Source organism: Gordionus sp. m RMFG-2023, chromosome 4 (genome assembly GCF_954871325.1).
Source record: "Gordionus sp. m RMFG-2023 chromosome 4, tfGorSpeb1-WG-v2, whole genome shotgun sequence".
NCBI lineage: Eukaryota > Metazoa > Nematomorpha > Gordioida > Chordodea > Parachordodidae > Gordionus > Gordionus sp. m RMFG-2023.
The window spans coordinates 15,381,431-15,403,923 of record NC_088778.1 but is presented as its reverse complement, the minus strand read 5'-3'; the positions used below and the strand labels follow the sequence as shown (position 1 = coordinate 15,403,923).

The following is a 22,493-nucleotide window of genomic DNA, read 5'->3' as shown; positions in this document are numbered from 1 at the left end:
TTCGCTCCAGGATTCACCATAAATCAATATCAAAAAGGAACGATTCAATAAGCATACCAAAACCGATACAATTTAAATGGACGATTGGATAAATTATATAGCTGGGTCAATGCCACAATACGATAATGGAATAAATCCGAAACTTCATATGGACCAGGAAGAAATAGACACTGGGTATCTGAAGGTTGGCTGTCGCAATTTGCGAACATATAAATTAAATAATCTAAATTAAAAAAGAATATAGGAAATGTCAAACAATTATTGTATATTTATTTTTAATTTTATAATAAATCAGTGGAAGTTTTTTCCCTGAAATTTGATGATGTTTTTGTAATTAACGTGAGTTATTTTTCTGCAAATTATTTTTAGAAATAAAAGCTTGTAGTGTTGAATCAAAGAATCCCTAAAGAGAACTCTAAAGAATCATAAAGCAAAGCACAACTCTTCAAATCTTGATAATTTGCAATACTACTAGATCTATCATCAATTAAAATTGTGCATATGTAAGAGGCCAGCTGTAACGCTGTTTACACGTCGACTAATAGTCTTATATTTATTATTATTTGAATGCACATTAATGCCATTTAATCGACGTGCTAACTACAAAATGGTGCTATAGCTACCTCCTATGGATGGGCACTTTTAATGGATTAAATGAATGAATCACCAATCTAGTAGTATGCAATAATTTTTTATTTTCCATTTTAAATTTTTGGTTCATAAAATAATTTAAGAGTATATATATTTATTGATTTTAATTATAAACAACAATAGTTAACTAATTTTACTTATTAAATAAGTTTATAAGTAATCATATGAAATCTTATTATCTAACATCGCATAAAATAATTATTATCTAACATCGCATAAAATAATTATTATATATAAATTTTTTTAAGAATATTATGAATATATGATTATAATGGTATTTTTTTTCATTTCTATATTAAATATAAAAATCTCATTTAAATATCCAGCATTTTCGCTTTTTATGAAAGTCAGCTGGAAATATTACTCGCCACAATGTAATTTTTTCGTTGATTTTATTTTATATAACTTAAGTATAAATTAGTCCCTAATCATAAGAGTATTTGGTCAATAGTGTTGGAACTTAAAATAATTATAAAAAAGTATAAATGATTTTTTTAAATACAGTTTATGTACTTTTTAGTCTTATTATTTGAGTCAATTTACTATCTTTATATTATTAATATATTCATAAACTAAACTTAATATATCTTTATAAATGGTTTTTTTTATACAATGGCAAATTTAAATATGCATTTCTTATATATAATTATGTGTTTATTTTATAATTTAATCCTTTATTATTTATAAATTTAATAATTATTAATATAATACAATATATTAATTATCTTATAATATTTTTTATTATTGATGATTAATATTTATTCTCTCATTTGAATAGCCAACTCTTATTTTTATTTTCTACTATGAGATGTGTAGTTTAGATTAGAGACCTGTAAGATTGATATTTTAGACAATTCTACCTGATTTATTGGCAAAATTATTTTAAGATCAAAGCCCACCTTGTTGTGTTTTGTTTTGTGGCCTAGATTTAAAAAAAGCTTATAGGGAAAAAAACATTAACTCAAAATATTTATTTTATTCTCTATTTTAATATTATATATTAGAATAACTTTGATAATTTAATAATCTTTATCTATTTATTGCAAACTATAATATGAAAATGAATAATAAATCCACCTCCTGATTTTTTTTACAACTTTTCATATTTTTTATAATTAAGAGCAAAAAAATATATCAAGGAAATATAAAATTAATATTTTTCTACTGGGCCTATATTAATCTTCAATCAACTCTTTGGATTAACAGCTTCTATAGATAGATAGTTATGACTTATGATGTTATACAGGCTGATGGACTGACCCTTCCAAAATGAAGTCTTCCCTCACCTCCCTCATCATTTTGTGGGCCTTAAGCCAGGTTGGTACATATGATATAAAATATTCTGGTATTAATTAGATACAGGATTGGCAAGTTGGTCAACAAAGGGATATTCCATGTTAAATCTATCACCATTTGGCTGACCCCTTTTTAAAATTGTTAAAAATTTCTAGAATTATTTATATAAGTAAAAAAAATGAAAAAACCGTTTATTTTAGCTCGCTAGCACACCTAGTTCTCGAGATATAGGAGATCATAGGTACAAAAAAGAGCCACTTTGGAATCTGCAAAATTTTTAAAATGCTTATACCTCAAAAACTATTTACAGTAAAAAAATATAATATATCATATTGTAGGTAAAAAAATCACTAAAGGACTATCAAAAAAGTAAAAAATGGCGCTAATTTGAGTCTTTGGCTTCCTGTTTACCTATATTGCTTTACCTGTATTTTTAAGCAAAAAAAGGAAGTTTGATTTTGAAATTTTTTTTTACTTTTTATTTAGACACCTTTTTAAATATATATATACAATGTCAAAACCGTGGCAAGACTATCAACTCTTCCAAAATAAACATTTTTACCAAAAATTGAAAAAAATAGATGAGGCTTTATGAAATTGCTGATTATTATTAAAATTTTGTTGCTAATTTACCAATGATAGGATATTTTCATTTTTTATACTAAAGAATTTCTTCTATTAAATATACTATTAACTGAAGGGCAGTGTGGGCAAATGCCCATTAGACGTTCTATATTCTAACAAATTTCCAATAATAAATATATTTCGTATAATTTTTTTATTATTCATTTATTAATAATATAGATAGATAATCATATTCATTTCATAATTTAAAATATATTTGAAACAAAATTTAGTTAGATATAAATAATTAATATTTTAAGATAATAAATTAAAAAGATGAATAGTTTAATTGTCTCATTCTTATGTAAAGTATATGTTCGTCCGGTAGCAATTGAAGGACTGACCACATGTAAAATTTGTGATTTATGTATCCACAATTTGTTAATCAAGGATGGATATGTATAAGAATTTGAGGGTCCTTGAGGATGCAAAAAATTAACTAATACCTCTTTTTCGATTTTTTTTCTAAAACATAGATAACCCACCATTTTTCCCATGTTTTATATCCATTTTTTTTATAGTAAATTCGCATTAATATTCGAGTGAAATGTATTATTTAATATTTGCGATTCTGTTGAGTATGAATAAAATTTAGCTTCAATTTTATCCTGAGAAATTGGATGAAAAGTATGAAATTTTTGCGTTCCTGGTATTGTACTCGCTTTATTGAATCTCTCTTCTAAAATTATTTGCTCTTTTTTATATTCGTCTTTTATAATATAGAAGAAATCTATTTAATATATATATTAATAAATTATAAATCTTTTACCTTTATTATTTTTCTTACAATAAGCAAAAAACTCTTTAGGATAAGTTATTTGTTCTGAAACAGGTCTGGTAAATTAATTAAAATTAATTTTTTTTGACTTGAATTTTTTCACCATTTTTTATTGTAGAAACAAAATCCCTTATCCCAGGCATCGGTCTAATTTATTCATCATTGCTATAAAAATTTTGACAATAGTAACGGTGGCGGCATCTATTATCTTACCAGGTTTAGGATTCGTTGTTGAAAAAAACTTCTTTTCTTCTATTAAACCTTTTGATTTTAACGCCATTTGTTATGAAATATTAAATTCTTTTACATTCTTACTATCCAGATGGTAATAATGTTAATAATCTATATTTATTTGTAATCGACAGCTGTGGAAAATTGATTTTTAAGGTATCTAGAATTTAATCTAATTTTTCATCATTTGATGAAATAATAGTATAATTTTAGTCTTTAAAACTTTTTTACTCTAGATATTTTTTTCTTTTGATATTTCTTTTCACATAAGCGTTTTATTTTAATGGGAGATTCCCTTATTGCTTGTAGGGATATATTAATGTTATCAATAGTCTCTTGATTTATTATATGAGGGGGTGGGGGAATCAATATCTACATTGTCATTTGAAGTATAAGGAATGTTTGCTAATTTTTGTCGCATGAAGAGCAAATTAACCTATCTAAATTTATTAGTAAATTTTTTGGGTCATCCAGGGTAGAATCTTTCTTAGATTCTTGCGATAATGAGCATGTCTTTGTAGATTAAATGTAACATATTGATATTTTAACATTTGGTACGTCCGTGATATAGAATAAAATTTTAATTGATCTGCACCTAAAATATATGTTTTTGCAATCTCCAAATCCCGAATGTTATTGGTAGACAGACGATAAAATAATAAGCTGCAGACGGGTTGACTTTTAAAATTAATCTGAACGGGCAAGTTAAAAATATTAGGCAGAAAGAGAGATCGTTTTAAAGTTTATTTTGTAAAATAATATGCTAGTAAAATATAACCGACAATATGCATAATAAAATATTCCTTTAATGCAGCTGTCATTATCGAGCTAATAAGTCATTCGCTATAGTAGCAAAGTATCTAAAAAAATGTAAAACTTTTTAAGGATTGTGGGGGGGGGGGTCAGAACTGGAAAATTTTATCACATTTCTTATAAACATATCAATATTTTCATTTTCCTAAAGAATAATATTTTTCAACCATTAGCGCTATCTATTTTTTTATAATGTATATTTCGGAAGAGTCGATAGCGTCGCCAAGGTTTTGACATCCTATATATATTTATAAAAGGTGTCTAAATAAAAACAAAAAAAATCAAAAACAAACTCCCTTTTTTGCTTAAAAACACAGGTAAAGCAATATAGGTAAACCGAAAGTTAAAAGCTCAAATTGGCGCCAATTTTTATTGTTTTTTGATAGCCCTATTTCTTTTACCTACAATATGATATATTATATATTTTTTACTATAAATAGTTTTTGTAAGCATTTAAAAAATTTTATGGCTCTTCTTTACACCTATGAGCCCCTATATCTCGGGAACCAGGTGTGCTAGCGAGCTAAAATAAACAGCGTTCTCCTATATAATTAATTCCAGAAATTTTTAACAATTTTAAAAGGGGTCGGCCAAAAATGCGCTTTTTTTGATCGATTTGACATGGAATATCCCCAAATTTAATCAAATAATTCTATTATTCTCATTCGATTTGAAATTTTGAATAGAATAATTGTGTTATTCGATTCACATACAAATAATAAAATCAATTTGATTCGATTTGACGAATATTATATTCGAAAATTAAATTTCTAAGTTCATAAAAAATAGATTATATTTCATTAAAAAATATGAATAGATGTGGATATGATATGTTTTAAAATGACACTTTTTAGTATTCTTCTAAAGCTAAATTAATTGTCATCAAATATATCAAAATTTACAGAAAATAATAATCAAAATAAAACCCTAAGATTACCCATATAAATTTAGCCAAAAACACCGGATTTTTAGAATTGCTTATAAAAATGTTTAGCCACAACTTTTCTATTATTTCTTCTAGTTATCGTTTAAGTTTAAATCTTTTAACATGATCAAATTCATTAAATGCAATAAATGTTTATATTTTATTAAAATTTTAAGATGCACAATATGATATCATTATAACATTAAATAATACTGAATTCAAAATTTTTAAACAAAATATAAAAGGTTTTCATGCATTGTGAATTTTAAAATAATATTTTAAATAGGTTATATTCAATTCTAAATATTAGCAATTTGTTGAAATTAATTTAAATATTTATTCCTTATATATTAATATCTTATCGCACGAAGATTAAAGTTTATTTTCTTACATTTTTTAAACCTTAAATAGTGATATGGATATAGAAAATTTTATCAACCAGAAAAATATTATTATCTTTGAGACTTATTGTGCTAAAGGAAGAAAGAAACTTCAAAAAGCATACCGCCAAGATGAGTGCTCTTGGAGAAATATCAGAATGGCCTGAAACCGATATTATATTTTAAGCTGATAAATCATGATATACAATATTTTACAAAAAAATTATCTGGATTTGGCTGAAATTATGAGAATCGCTAATATTATTATTATATTAAAACTTAGAAAACTAAGAGTTAATATCGACCAATAATTTCTTGAGATTTGTGATTTCTGAGGCTAAAGTGAAATGATATGATTTGGAGATTCGCCAGACTCGACTTTCACTGACAACCATATGGTTCCAATATTAACGAAAATTCAATTGTTATTACTATAAAATCATCGTTTTTATTCTACTTTACACATTTTTGGTTCAAATCAATGAATTTATGATTCATCAAATGGTTCTATTATTTACAAATATCTTATAACTCTATCAAGGATATATTAAATATAGATATCGAAAAAATTATTTAGCTAAATTTTATTTATAGGATATAAATGTGAAGGCCAATTAATTTCAGAATTTAAATCTTGGTATGAAAGATTAATTTTAATAGATAAAATCCTCCAAGAAATATTGCATACTTTAAAATATATTTTATGAGTTTTTCCAAATATATTAAAATTAGTGTATATTTTGTCAATGATACCAGTTAGTACAAATCAAATAAGAAAAGACATTTTTTCATTACAAAGAATAAAAACCTTCAAAAGTTTGACATCTTAAAATCGATTGAATGGACTAACTTTACTTAATATTAGTGCTGTGAACATTTCTAAAAAAAAGGAATGCGTTCACATTCGTTCAAAATTTTATGATAAATTTTTTTTAAAATTAAATTTAATATAAATAAATGTTATATTTTTTAACACAATATATTAATTAGACATGTTAAAAAATAATGTAGTTTTATTTTGATAATATAATTATAAATAAAATATAATATAATAGCAAATAAAAAGATATTTTTATTTATAAAAAATTTTTCTTATTAATTTTTATTAACAATTGTTTTAAAAATTTTCATCTGAATAGAGAGAAACGCTTGGCAGTTAATACGCCATTAGCTATACTAAAAACGCGCTCTACCCGAGCAGATAAGGGGATTGCGGTATTATATTTAAGAAACAGCTCTTTTAACGTCGGGAATTTATTAAAAACATTTATTGTTTTGTCCTTTGCTTCAAAAAATTGAGATAAGTTATCTCCTCCAATCCATCCTCTACTTCTTCGTCAAAAAAAGGATACTTCGAAATTAACAGTTCTTGCATTATCATTTCTAGGGTTTTCAATGAATTTTTTCAATTTACGCTTATTTTTTATAGGTTCGTTCTGTGTAAGTTTTATCCATGGCCATTGAAGCTTGAATATTGGATGTATAATTGCAGAAAGAACATATTTCTTCATAAATATATGTTCAAATCTTTAAAAAAATAAAATATATATAATTAATTTGATAGTGATAGGTTTACTACTTTTTTATTAATCCCATTTAATAATGCGTCTATCAATAGTTGACCATAATTTAGGCCACTAATTTTAAAATAACTATCGTTATTGTTGCGGTCAAATAAACCTAAAAAATTTTCAAATTTAATGATTTTACTTAGTTATATTAAATAAAATAAAATAATTAATATTGCAATCAAATGTCGGTTTAAATTGGAATTTTAAGATTTTGAACTGATATAATACTTTTTGGGCCTATTTTACATTTGGTAAGTATTGAATTAGTTCCTTCAATATAGATAGGATGTTACTGTAAAATATTTATCATATATGGTAATGTTAATTCATCTGATTTTGAATTTTCAGAATCAGATAATGATGATGAGATGATGAAATAATAATATTCATGCTTATGTTATCTATTAAATTAAAATAAATTAAATAAACTATTTGTGTGTTAAAAAAGATTGAAATTTGATAAGGAAAAGCAGTTGATTATAAAATATAAGATTTTTATCTTATTAAATTCGGATTAATATTAAATTTTTTCAAATAAATATAATAAAAGGTGTTTTTAAAATTGAACGAACGTTAAATTCGAACGCGTTCGTCATAAAAAAGGAAGTTCAAAGTTCGTCAAAAATAAAAGGAACGCCGTTCAACATTTTTTTTCAAAAAAACGAACTGTTACAACACTACTTAATATACATTGAGATCTAATCCCCAACAAGAACATTAAAAAATTGATGCATTTTTTTCAAAAAAACGAACTTTGTTACAACACTACTTAATGTACATTGAGATCTAATCCCCAACAAGAACATTAAAAAATTGATGCAATCGCAAAGATGATTAAATTTTCATTTATAAGATCTTGATTAACTTTTCATTTATAATTGATTAACTTTTTAAATCATTATCAAATTAAGTACAATATTTTATTATTTGTATTCGAAATTATCATATTTAAATTTTATATATGATTAGTTCTAATAAGTTTTTATTGCTCCAAAAAAATCATTTCAATATAAAAAAATTATCACCCCCCCCCCCCCCCCGTAGAAAATTCTTGGATACACGCCTGGCTCTATAACGTTTTTCTATATATTTTTATAATATTTTTTACTTGTTTGTTTATAATATATACTTGAATTTAATCTGTAACAGATAATATTTATATTTTTCGTTAGGATAATATTTATATTTTTCGTTAATTAAATTAATTTCACCTAGAAAAATTTTAATCAACTCTATAGCAAGATCTATTTATATTCATTTTAGGCGATGAATTTAAATATTGATCGATGAATGTTATTGATTGGTTGGACTATTAATATTAACAAATACTAAAAAAATTTTAAACATTTAAAAAATGAATTGTCAAATGTGCGAAAACATGAGTGAGTCAAAAAAAAGAACACTTAAGAGCACAAATCGTGAGAACTGACAACCTTGTCCTCCCACACCCTCCAAAAAAAGAAGAGGGAAATCAATTGATTTTTGTTATCGTGATATTTTTTGAACGTTACTATGATATCTGTAACAAAAAAATATTACGAGTCAGATCGGGAAACAAATGTAAAATATTTAACTGACCAGGCTGCCCCATAATTTATTTTTTAAAAAATTGAGGAGGTCTCGCTGAAACTCTTGTTGATTTGTAGTAGAATTCACCATATTTATTTTTGTATTCGAAAATAATTTACTTAACCAATTTTTTGGCGATTCATATTATATTACTAATATCTTATTTGCTTTGAAATTTACGTCATTTTAAATATTGGATATTAGTTTAAAATATTATACAAACATTTTTTATTTTTAAAAAAAATCTAATATATAAACAAACATAAGATATATTCACTTTAATAAAGAAAAGATTATACGGGAAAAAGTGTTTATTTTTTGGCAGATTTTAAATTTCAATAATTCCTATTCAGTTAAAAATATAAAGGTAAAATTTTTTATTTTAAAATCAAGCATATCAGCTCTATGAAATATTAACAAATTTATTTGCTAGTATCAGAGGCATAGAAAGTTCCGGACGGAAAAATTATGCAACAAGAACTGAACCGGAACAATTATTCCAGAAACGTTCAAAAATTAATAAAAATTTTAATTTATGACAATTATAAATATAATATTTATGAATAATGTTATCTAAAAATATTAATTTTCCCTTTAATTCCAATATGCTTCACCATTATTTCATATTAAAACATTTTTTTAATGATTTAAAAAAAAATTATTTACTCTTTTGCTATAAAATTAATATAATATATTATGATAAAAGTCAGGGGCGTCACTAACCTTTACAATTCCAGGGGGCTCAACTAAAAAAATTTTGCGGGGCTTCGGCCGGGTTATTTTAAGATATATTATATTTATACTTTTTAAATTAAAATTTATAAAATGTGAAATAATATTCAAGTTTCATATTTTTTCATTAATTACGTATATATCTTATTGGGATATGGAATCATGTGGGATTCGGAATCCCCACGTTTTATTCGGAAAAAATATTTAAAAAATATTCCGAATCCCCATGAATAAATAATAAAATAATATAATTACTTTTTCTTCTCTTTTTTTGCGGCTGGTACCATATAATTAAAAGGCCAAAATAAGGGATTTAAAAAGAGAATTTAAAAAAAAGTAAATAGTATAAAATTAAGGCATATAATTAGTGTTGTTAATCGGCTTAGCCGAGTCGGCTCGAACAGAGCTCAACCAAATTTTGGGTCGTTTTTTTCGACTCCAACTCAAAGTATTGGTCGTTTTTTACGACTTCGACCCGAGTTCAAGCCGAAAAAAACGACTTCGACCCAAAATATGGGTCGTTTTTTTCGACTCCGACCCAAGTCCAAGCCGAAAAAAACGACCTCGACCCAAAATATGGGTCGTTTTTTACGACTCCGACTCAAAATTTGGGTTGTATTTTTCGACTCAAACTTGAAATTTGGGTCGTATTTTTCGACTCAAACTTGAAGTTTAGATCGTATTTTTCGACTCCAACTCAAAGTTTGGGTCGTTTTTCTGACTCAGACTCAAACATCGGGTCGTTTCATTCAATCAGACCCAAAATATGGATCTATTTTTTAAAGACGACTTAAAGTTAGGGTTGCTTTTTTTCACCCCTAACCCAATATCTAGATCATTTTTTTCGACCAAAAGTCAAATAACATTTAGTATATATTAATATTATAGGCGGGAAAGTTACTTAAAGCTTCTTTAAATTATAATGCTCTGATTAACTATTCATCATAGTTATATTTTAAAATTTTTAAGTGAAGATGTACCATAGAAAAGTGCCATTTGTCATGATGGTTATTTTTGAACTTTTTTAAATGAAATAGATAAAAATATATATTGTAGACATGTTAAATCAAAATTTCAGTGATGATGTACCATAGATAAGTGGTAATTGTCATAATCGCTATTTTTGAACTTTTTTGAGTTTTTTTAAAGCAAATTGCTAAAAATATATATTCTAAACATGTTAAATTAAAAATTCAGTGAGGATGTATCATAGATAGGTGACAATTGTCATAATCGCTATTTTTGAACTTTTCCAAATTTTTTTAAAGGAAATATCTAAAAATATATATTCTAAACATGTTAAATTAAAAATTCATTGGGGATGTATCATAGATAGGTGACAATTGTCATAATCGCTATTTTTGAACTTTTTCAAATTTTTTTAAAGGAAATAGCTAAAAATATATATTCTAAACATGTTAAATTAAAAATTCAGTGAGGATGTATCATAGATAGGTGACAATTGTCATAATCGCTATTTTTTAACTTTTTTGAGTTTTTTAAAGCAAATTGCTAAAAATATATATTCTAAACATGTTTAAAAATTCAGTGAGGATGTATCATAGATAGGTGACAATTGTCATAATCACTATTTTTGAACTTTTCAAATTTTTAAAGGAAATAGCTAAAAATATATATTCTAAACATGTTAAATTAAAAATTCAGTGAGGATGTATCATAGATAGGTGACAATTGTCATAATCGTTATTTTTGAACTATTTTCAATTTTTTTAAAGCAAATAGCTAAAAATATATATTCTAAACATGTTAAATTAAAAATTCAGTGAGGATGTATCATATATAGGTGACAATTGTCATAATCGCTACTTTTGAACTTTTTCAAATTTTTTTAAAGGAAATATCTAAAAATATATATTCTAAACATGTTAAATTTAAAATTCAGTGAGGATGTATCATAGATAGGTGACAATTGTCATAATCGCTATTTTTGAACTTTTTCAAATTTTTTTAAAGGAAATATCTAAAAATATATATTCTAAACATGTTAAATTAAAAATTCAGTGATCTATGGTACATCATCACTGAAATTTTGATTTAACATGTCTACAATATATATTTTTATCTATTTCGTTTAAGAAAGTTCATAAATAACCATCATGACAAATTGCACTTTTCTATGGTACATCTTCATTTAAAAATTTAAAAATATAACTATGATGAATAGTTAATCAGAGCATTATAATTTAAAGAAGCTTTAAGTTACTTTCCCGCCTATAATATTAATATATACTAAATGTTATTTGACTTTTGGTCGAAAAAAATAGTTCAAAAATAGCGATTATGACAATTGTCACCTATCTATGATACATCCTCACTGAATTTTTAATTTAATGTTTAGAATATATATTTTTAGCTATTTCCTTTAAAAAAAATTGAAAAAGTTTAAAAATAGTGATTATGACAATTGTCACCTATCTATCATACATCCTCACTGAATTTTTAATTTAACATGTTTAGAATATTTTATTTTTAGATATTTCTTTTAAAAAAAATTGAAAAAGTTCAAAAATAGGGATTATGACAATTGTCACCTATCTATGATACATCCTCACTGAATTTTTAATTTAACATGTTTAGAATATATATTTTTAGCTATTTCCTTTAAAAAAATTTGAAAAAGTTCAAAAATAGCGATTATGACAATTGTCACCTATCTATGATACATCCTCACTGAATTTTTAATTTAACATGTTTAGAATATATATTTTTAGATATTTCCTTTAAAAAAATTTGAAAAAGTTCAAAAATAGCGATAAAAATAGCGATTATGACAATTGTCACCTATCTATGATACATCCTCACTGAATTTTTAATTTAACATGTTTAGAATATATATTTTTAGCAATTTGCTTTAAAAAACTCAAAAAAGTTCAAAAATAGCGATTATGACAATTACCACTTATCTATGGTACATCATCACTGAAATTTTGATTTAACATGTCTACAATATATATTTTTATCTATTTCATTTAAAAAAGTTCAAAAATAACCATCATGACACAAATGGCACTTTTCTATGGTACATCTTCACTTAAAAATTTTAAAATATAACTATGATGAATAGTTAATCAGAGCATTATAATTTAAAGAAGCTTTAAGTAACTTTCCCGCCTATAATATTAATATATACTAAATGTTATTTGACTTTTGGTCGAAAAAAATGATCTAGATATTGGGTTAGGGGTGAAAAAAAGCAACCCTAGTCGTCTTTAAAAAAAAAGATCCATATTTTGGGTCGGATTGAATGAAACGACCCGATGTTTGAGTCTGAGTCAGAAAAACGACCCAAACTTTGAGTTGGAGTCGAAAAATAGGACCCAAACTTTAAGTTTGAGTCGAAAAATACGACCCAAATTTCAAGTTTGAGTCGAAAAATACGACCCAAATTTCAAGTTTGAGTCGAAAAATACAACCAAAATTTTGAGTCGGAGTCGTAAAAAACGACCCATATTTTGGGTCGAGGTCGTTTTTTTCGGCTTGGACTTGTGTCGGAGTCGAAAAAAACGACCCATATTTTGGGTTGAAGTCGTTTTTTTCGGCTTGAACTCGGGTCGAAGTCGAAAAAAACGACCCAAACATTGAGTCGGAGTCGAATAAAACGACCCGAGCTTTAGGTCGGGGTCGCGACTCGCGGCGTTTTAACAACACTACATATAATGAATGAAAAGGGATGAGGTTAAGACTTTTTTGTTTTAAAAAATATATTTATAAAAAATACGAATTATTGCAACAATTATTCAATGCAATATGGCATTTCATTGAACATTTATAACGGTTTAGTTTGGTTCCGGTTCAGTATATAAAAATAATGGTTTATTTTTCTGGATGTAATATTGAGTTAGCCGTTTTTAAAAATTAATTATGAATAAGGAAAAATACTATGTATCTTTTGGTTGAGCCAAATAAGGTCAGACTCATTTAGAGATTGTTAAAACTAAATTATTTATAACAACGAACAAATTTTAAGTTGAGATTATCAAAATATTTTTTTAAAAAAAGGCTAAGGACCAATATATATTTTTATTTAGCAATTTCATATATTTTTACATATTTCTATATAGTTTTAATATTTTAGTGTTTTATCATTTTTTTTTAAATTATACCAATATCAATATTAACAAAATAAAATTTAAAAAATAAAACAAATAACAATGGCAATATTTTGAAGTTTTGGAAGCAGGAAAATTTATTTTCTTTTTTGAGAAAATTGGAGAGTAAAATTTTGTAAGCCCTGGCAAATTCGGCATCTAGTGAAGGGTTATTTTCTGTAGCCAATCGCCTATTAGAGGAAAGGCGTACACAATTGAAATAAAAAAAATAGACATTCTTCTTTTTCTAAGTAAAAATTTGGATTTATAATATATATTTATTTTTTGTTATTATGGATTATGGAATTAAAGAAATAAATAGAATAAATTCAAAAAAGTGTAGAAAATTTTGAAAAATTTAAAAACCGTGAATTTTCGGGCGTGAAACAAAATATTGCCTTCGAGTATTTAATGATTTAAAGCATAAAAGTAATACATATTAATTATCTCTAAAAAATAAAATTTTCTGGTGCCAGCCAGGCAGCAAAAAAATATAATTTAATTGTTTTTTTTAAAAAAAAGATTCCGAATCCCCTTATTTTTGTTATAAATATCTGAACCGTAACCGAACCGATATAATTATTTTTTGAAGGAATAAAAAGAACCTTTATAAAAAAACGGTTAAACCGGTTCAGTTAAATAATTTAAATATCCAGAATTATATAAACGTGCTCTTATAGTACTGTCGGTTCCCGCAACACAAGTTTCTGTAGAAAGGGCTTTTTGTGTTATTCACAACGAACAAAAAGGAATCCATTTATACTTGAAAATATATTACTTATAAGTTTAAATAATATATTTAAAAATGAGTTATTTTGAATCTTATATATTTTTTTTATATATAATTCATAGATGCTTATAATAAAAATAAATTAGAAGATGGTGTTGCTTCAATAAAAAAAAATTTATAACCGTAATGAACCTTTATAATTAGCTGAACCGAACGGAACCTTTATATAAATTTCTTCTCAAGAACCGTAACCAAAACGTAACCATTATAATTTTTTATACACTGAACCGTATCGTAACCAAACTGAACCGTTATAAATAACGATACGGGTCCCTGCTTAAATGTTTAACGAAATGCCATATTGCATTGAATAATTGTTGCAATAATTCGGATTTTTTATAAATATATTTTTTAAAACAAAAAAGTCTTAACCTCATCCCTTTTCATTCATTATATTTCTTAATTTTATACTATTTTTGGCATTTTAATTATATGGTGCCAGCTGCAAAAAAAGAGAAGAAAAGTAATTAATATTTTTTAAAAAAATGTCTTAACCTCATCCCTTTTCATTTATTATATGCCTTAATTTTATACTATTTACTTTTTTTTAAATTTTCTTTTTAAATCCCTTATTTTGGCCTTTTAAATATATGGTGCCAGCCGCATAAAAGAGAAGAAAAAGTAATTATATTTTATTTATTTTTTTCATGGGGATTCGGAATATTTTTTAAATATTTAGAAAAAAGATCTCGAATAAAACGTGGGGATTCAAGTACACAAATTAATTTTATTTCACTCAAACTTTTAGCTTTCAATGTTTATACCTCAGAGTTATAATTACTCCTCTTTTATTATCTAAATCATAGTTTGAAATTGAAAAACTATTTTAAGTGTACTTTGCTCAGCCCCAACTCTTTCATCGCCTCATTTTCCTTTGTCTAAAATATCAACATCGATATTGCTTCTATTCCATTATTTAAAGCATTCATCTCAAAGTCAAAAGCTCTTCTATTTTCATTATCTAATAAATATAAAATAAATGAGTAAAAAATGTTTTTATTATATATACTTTAACTCCAATCGTTCATTGCCTCCTCTTTTGTCTAAAACATTATCAATATTGCTTCCATTTCCATTATTTAAAGCATTCTTCTCAAAATAAATTTCTTCTTTCTTCATTATCTAATATAAAATAAATAAGTAAAAGATGTTTTACTTTAATATACTAGAGTTTTAAAAAAGTAGTTTCGTGTACTGGTTTGGATCTTAAAAATTTTCATAGGAAGTGGTATGCTAAATTAAATTTAAAAATGAGTAATATAGTTGATTAGTGATTTTGAACTCGGCCATAAGGAATCTTTTATTTGTCATATAATATATTATATTTAATATCAAATTTCAAAAGCTAATAATTCTTTTGAAATATAGTGAAAATATAATTTATAGTATTAATCTAATAATTAAAATTGCACTCATTTAATAAAAATTTATAGGCTTATTAATCTTTTTAAAATAATGTAAAATCTATGTGTAATACATAATAGAATTTAAAAAAAAGTTGTTCAGGGGTCTATCAAATTTTTTTATTTCGTTCATGGGGCTATTAGGGAATTTAAAAAAATTTCGTTCAGAGGGCTATTCAATTTTTGAGGGGGCTCGAGCCCCTGCATTTACCCCCCCCCCCAATGACACTACTGATAAAAGTAGTTTTAAACTAGTGTCAAATGATTTTTTGGGAAGTTGAATAATCAAAATAGGCATTATTTTTATTGTCAAAATTATTCTTTTAGGCAGTATTTATAAATTTTTGGACAATAAATTAATTAAAAAGGGCCGTATTTTTATTATCAAAAAAAATAATAATTTGAACAGTATTTATAAAATATAGAGCAGAAAAAATAAATAAAGTTGACTTGTAAACTAAAATTATTCAGTATTTATTTAAAAACCAATTTGTTTAAATATTTATGCTTAATATAAGTTATCGTAGTATATTATATGAAAATTAACATATCAAATAAGTGAACATTGTGCCATTGAGCCAATCTAAATGAAAATAAATGTCAAATGATTACACATAAATAATTTAAATAAGATAGGGCAATCGCAGATTCCTTTCCCCAAATCATCTATATTTTTGGTAGTTTTATAAACTAGATTTAATTAATAACAAATTTATTTCTTATTGATTAATTGCTTTCAATTTATGTGCAGGTTCTTGTTTTATTGGATATGCAGTAAATTATTTTTGCTCCATAAAGATTGACACTTTTGAAATTAGCTTGTATATACTTTTTTATAGTCTTCTCCGTATCGACTGTGGCCACTAAATTGAGATCGTGAGACACAGCATGAATGTTATGATAGAAAGTCATAGCGTTCTGCTGTTGATCAGGATATCCATATCCATAAGTTGAAAATCTTTATCCATTTAAAAAACTTTAATCTTTAAATATTCTACCTCTTTTACAAGAGAAATATCTATTATAGGATGGAAATATAACTTTTATTTCACCCATCTCAATATCTTCTACCTGTTATAACCCGATATTGTTTTTATGTTTATAATTTGAGTTTAAAAATGGCGAGAAATAAAATATATAAATAGTAACTCGGCGCAACTTAAAATATAATTAAATAGTTTCATAAATTAAATAAATATATATTGTTTTTATTGTAATCAACAAATACATTAATTAATTTTTAGCCAATTTATACTATAATTATAGGAGCTAACTCCTGCTCCCGAGTTTTGAAAAATAACGGCGCTCCAGGTGTTTTTGAAAATTTTTAACACTATTTAAATGTAAATTAGATTATATTCAATGGTAGTTTTGCTAATCGGCTAAGCCGAGTCGGCTTATCTGTGACTCGAGTCTAGTTTCTAGTCGGAAAACGACTACTCCGACTTGAGTCGACTACCGAGGCTATTTTATATATAAAAATAAAAATGTTACATAATCATAACTTTTTAATATATATATCAGACCTACAGAGATACGATTATTAGATCCTTTTTAATTAAATCTCTTAACTTTATCCCTTTTCATTCAATATGTATATGACTTATTTTATTTTTATACTATTTACTTTTTTAGGCATTCTCTTTTCAAATCCCTATTTTGGCATTTTAATTATACCCTTAGAAAATAATTTAGAAAATTAAATTTTCTGGTGCCTACTAGACGGCAAAAAAAGAAATTTTATTATTATTTTATTTTTTGGAAATAAATAAAATTTTTGCATATTTCATTTGTATATTATATAATAAAAATTGTATGTTATTCATATTAATAAAGTTTATGTACATTTATTTAGTAAAAAAAATAGGTCCTTATTTAAATTAGTATTATCCAAGCCAGCTTAAAATAGATATTTTAACTAATGCCCCTTAATAAAGAAAATTATATGTACTAAGATTCTGTAATGAACTAAACTCTAGCAGTGAATACTGTTTTCTAATTTTATTTTTTTTGAGTCAGATGTTTTTCCTTCAAAACTTGAAAGATTAATCGTGTAAGATATTACAAGGAAGGTCGGTTCAGAAATTTTAAATTGTTTGGTTGGGCATCTTGAGATCAGAGACTGATCTATGGGTAACCCATCGAACCCGGGGTAATATGAATCGGGTAGGGTTCCAACCTCTTTTAGAAAATAAGTTTTCGATTAAGTTCATGTTATTAAAATTTCCACCAAATATAGTCTAAAATTCCTAAACTCGATTACGGGTCCAGAATCCTTTTTAGTTTCGAGATAAATATTCTTAAAATAAAATGGAAATAATGTCTTTTTATAATTTTCGTTCACATTAATCAGTAACCCATAATTTAGCAATTTATCAGACATTTGAGTTAGCCGTTTATAAAAATCAACTCGAATGGAGTCGTTTTACAAACTACATATAAAAAAAATAAATATCAAAAATTATAATTTACACAAATAAATAAATTAAAAAATTGTGTCGGAGCCGTTTTTTACCATTACGACTGGAGTTCTGAGTCTTAAGAACTCGATTATTTAACAAAACTACTCATTAGGTTGTCCCGACAAGGAAATAATACTTAACAAAATTATCACCTATCAAAATAGTACTGTGCAAATCCACAAATTTTTCACCGATCCGATATTACTAAAAAACCAATCCGTTATTTATATTGATTTTAATTTACCATCTATCTTTTTATCAATGTCATAAATATATCAATATTTTTTGCTTTAAAAAAAGCCAACTAATTCACGAATGATTAAATGTATTTTATTTTTTACAAATTATAATTCTCATTTAAAATATTTGCAATGTTTATGGGTGATTGTAGTGTTGTTAAACAGCTCCGTTTAGTAAAATTTAAAAAAGGGCCAAAAAATTTTAACCAAAATATTATTGCCTATGCCTCAAAATTTAGAAGTCCAAACCTTTCTGATATCTATGGGAAAAAAATCAAAAAGCATGGGTAATTTACTCTTAAAATTTTGAGTTATTCGTTTTTAAAATTAGCTAAATCGAGCCGTTTAGCAACACTAATATAATGTGCTCGATAGATGTTTAAAAATCATTTTCTTTTCAGATAATATAACAAAAAATAGTGTAATAAAATTTTAAACTATTTCTAACATAACAAAATTCTATATTAGTTCCTTTCATTAATTTATTATGAATTTATTTATAAAATAAAAAAATTTATATGATTATATATATACATTTATAAAATAACCCTAAACAATAAAAAAATCGGATCGTTTTTTAAAAAGACCAGCTCAATCCTATATTTTTGAAGACGCTAAATATCGGTGCCGATCCGACCTGAATCGGCACAGCCCTATATCAAATTAACCTCGTCATCTCATCATATGATCATACAGTATATGTGGCATAAAATCGGATAATATACCTGAGGGAAAAATTGATTATAATATAAATATTTTAATTTTTTTTTCTATTAAAATTTTTATTGATTTTCTAGGATAATAAAATAATTTTTAACATTTATATATTTTTTTAAAGCATTAATTCAATATATTATAATCTTTACTTTTTTAAAATAACGATAGATATTTAGCTATGGGAAGCTTACCAATGATCAATTCGGAGTTTTTGACTTCTGAATTTTTTATTAATATATTGAGCTATGGCTGTCTTTTAATACCAGCCGCAATTCTCATTCACTATATCAAACGCAAATATGGAGACTGCCCAGGTATCTACTTAAAAATTACAATATAATCCATATTACTTATTTTTAATTGATTGTACCAAATATTACATTTAATCAAATTTCAATAAATTATTTTCGATAAACTGATTTTCAGGCCATACCAGACAGAGCATTTTAGCATCATTAGTCATAATTAAAAAAAAAATTAAAACCATAAATAATATATAGGGTAAGTTATACAGGGTGGGTAGTTTAAAATATATATTATATATATATATATATACCTATTATAATTATGTTTAAATATGGAAATTATTTAAGTCATTATTAAAAAAAATTAAAATTATAAATAACAATAGTTATAAATTACAAAGGATAGCTAAAATATATTATATCAATTAGTATTACTTTAAAATATGGAAATTATTTAGATATAACTAGTACGCATATGATAAAATGCGCAAACGCTCGAAATACCACAAATTTTTTTGCAACGCTCGATTTTCAGCTTGCTATTTTTTAACATTATGAATTCTTACGATAGAACTCTCTCATATGGCCTTAGCATAAAATTAATTTTATTTAATTTAGATGCTGCTCCTTTTTTACTGCGTGTATTTGCTCTCGATCATCCATCTTGTACTACAGAACCAATATTTTCTTATATAATTCAATGGCTTAAAAAATTTGTGATGAGTAAAGAATCAAATCATAATGCTAGTTTATATTCTTATTCCCCGATTAAACCAAATAAAGCACTAGATACTCATAATGACGCCCATAGAAAGTTTTCAACCAATGGTCATTTGATAGTCGAAAATTCCACTGAAACGAATAAAAATGAAAATTCGAGTCAATTACCACCATCCGATAAAAGTTATTACCCGACCCTGATATTATGCTTTCTAGGACTCCAGGGAGTATTTTTGACTTGGGGCATCGTTCAAGAAAAAATTATAACAAAACCTTATCGACGTATTCTAGATATCGATGCTGAAGCTCTCGACTCTCCGATCATGGATAAATTTACGGACTCGCAATTTTTAGTCTTCACAAACAAACTCGCAGGGTTTATATTGGCGGGCCTTTGGCTATCTTCGAGAAGTTACATCTTTAACATATTCAAATCCATTTTTTATCGCAGGCCTTCTAAATATTATGACCCCTATCCCAAATACGATTTTAATATCCATTCACTAAATAATAATATATGTGATAATCTCATATTAAAACCTGCCCTTTATCGTTATTCTTACGCATCCCTATCGAATATTCTTAGTAGTTGGTGCCAATACGAGGCTCTTAAATATGTTTCATTCCCTACTCAGGTCCTTTTTAAATCCGGAAAAATCATTCCCGTCATGATTATGAGTAAACTTATGTCGAATCAAAAAAAACATTATGCTTGGCACGAATATTTTTGTGCTGGGTTAGTTTCCATTGGTATAGGTGCCTTCTTGATATCCAGAAGTCATTCCAAAAAAAATTCTTCGTTGTCACCCGATTTAGATATCTGGAAATGGGTTTCTGGTTTGAGCGACATATCTATTTCTACGCTCTCCGGCATTTTATTACTTATCGGTTACGTTATGTTCGATAGTTTTACCTCTAATTGGCAGGCTCAGTTATTCGAAAGATACAATTCAAAGCCAATAAATCAGAGCAATAAAAAAAAAAGTTTTTACAAAGAAGTAACCTCTATAAAAGATGACGCTTCTAAAGAATCATTCCATAAAATATCCTATGATAACGAACGCATGGAGAGTTTGGAAGATTTTAAAGAAAATTCTAAGTTATTGGGGGAACCCGAAATTTTACCCAAAAGGGTTACTAAAAGTTGCATCAAAGGAGCCAGTCTCTCTTCTTGGGACATGATGTGTTACGTCAATTTTTTTTCGACTATTTTCACGGGGTTAAGTTTGGTGTTGCGAGACCTTAAAATTGGACACGGGGATGGCCTGATGCAATCCATTTTTTTTGCACGCACCCACGAAATTAGTTTTTTGAGAGACCTAGCAGCACTTTCATTATGTTCGGCATTAGGCCAGATATTCATATTTATGACTATATCCAAATTCGGAGCGGTAACTTTCATTACAACTATGACGATCCGTCAGGGCTTTGCTGTTTTGTTATCTTGCCTCATTTATGGCCACCGAGTGGGGCCCTTAGGTATCTTAGGTATTATGCTGGTATTTTCTTCTCTCTTTGCCAAAATATATATTTCTTCTCGCCTTAAAAACATTAACAGAAATAAAGGGGGTATTAGCTCTCTCAAGGAACTAGAAAGTCAAAATAATTTAGAATTCAAGCATCTTCACCTATCGTCTCGGCTTTTCAGATGGTTCACTAACTTGCACGTTTTTAATAAAAATAAAATAAGGAAAAGATTATTTTTATAGATTTGAATTTTAGAACTTTTTAATCGCAAAGTATTTTACACGATTTTTAATGTATAATTTTTTTACAATACAATTTAAGTATCGTTTACCGAAGAATTTACTTAACAGATACCTTTTAATTATTATATAGTTTAAAATATACTGCAATAACATTTTTCATGCACCAAATAATACAACGTGATAATTTTTTTAAATATATTATTAATTTTATAAAATTTACACAAAATCTGCACTTAATTTTACATCCCCTTATCTATTTTTTTTTGTTGTTCATTAATATTTAAAAAATCATTCAAAGACTATAATGGCTTGTCGAATTATTTTATTTATTTATTTCGTCAAACAAATTTTTAAATCGTATAAAAATGTTAATATTAAACTATATGAATACTTCATTTCCTGCATAATATATAGCAAATGTAAAATATCACTTTTTAAAATTGTCGGTAATTCTCTCTTTTTATATGTAAATTTTTAGGGGATGCTTCACCTTTGGAAATAAAAATTCGTTTAATCGTACACTTAAATA

The 22,493-nt window shown here is 25.8% G+C and overlaps 1 protein-coding gene across 3 annotated transcripts; it reads left to right on the top strand.

The window, feature by feature from the left end:
* Positions 1 to 1,005: 1,005 nt before the first annotated feature.
* Positions 1,006 to 22,351, top strand: LOC135927867 (adenosine 3'-phospho 5'-phosphosulfate transporter 1-like). Of its 3 annotated transcripts, none has more exons than XM_065464094.1 (3): positions 1,006 to 1,025; positions 19,459 to 19,604; positions 20,154 to 22,351. In XM_065464094.1, exons 2-3 carry the CDS (start codon positions 19,469 to 19,471, stop codon positions 21,962 to 21,964), a joined length of 1,947 nt encoding a protein of 648 aa, XP_065320166.1. In that variant the 5' UTR covers positions 1,006 to 1,025; positions 19,459 to 19,468; the 3' UTR covers positions 21,965 to 22,351. The 3 variants fall into 3 exon arrangements, with proteins under 3 accessions (XP_065320166.1, XP_065320165.1, XP_065320164.1); XM_065464093.1 differs by lacking the exon at positions 1,006 to 1,025 and adding an exon at positions 1,069 to 1,130; XM_065464092.1 differs by lacking the exon at positions 1,006 to 1,025 and adding an exon at positions 1,814 to 1,968.
* The last annotated feature ends 142 nt before the right edge of the window (positions 22,352 to 22,493 follow it).

Coding starts and splice junctions, on each gene's coding strand:
- LOC135927867 (XM_065464094.1), top strand. CDS start 19,469: ATGGGAAGCTTACCAATGATCAATTCGGAGTTTTTGACTTCTGAATTT. Junction 19,605..20,153: donor CAAATATGGAGACTGCCCAG/GTATCTACTTAA, acceptor TATTTAATTTAG/ATGCTGCTCCTTTTTTACTG.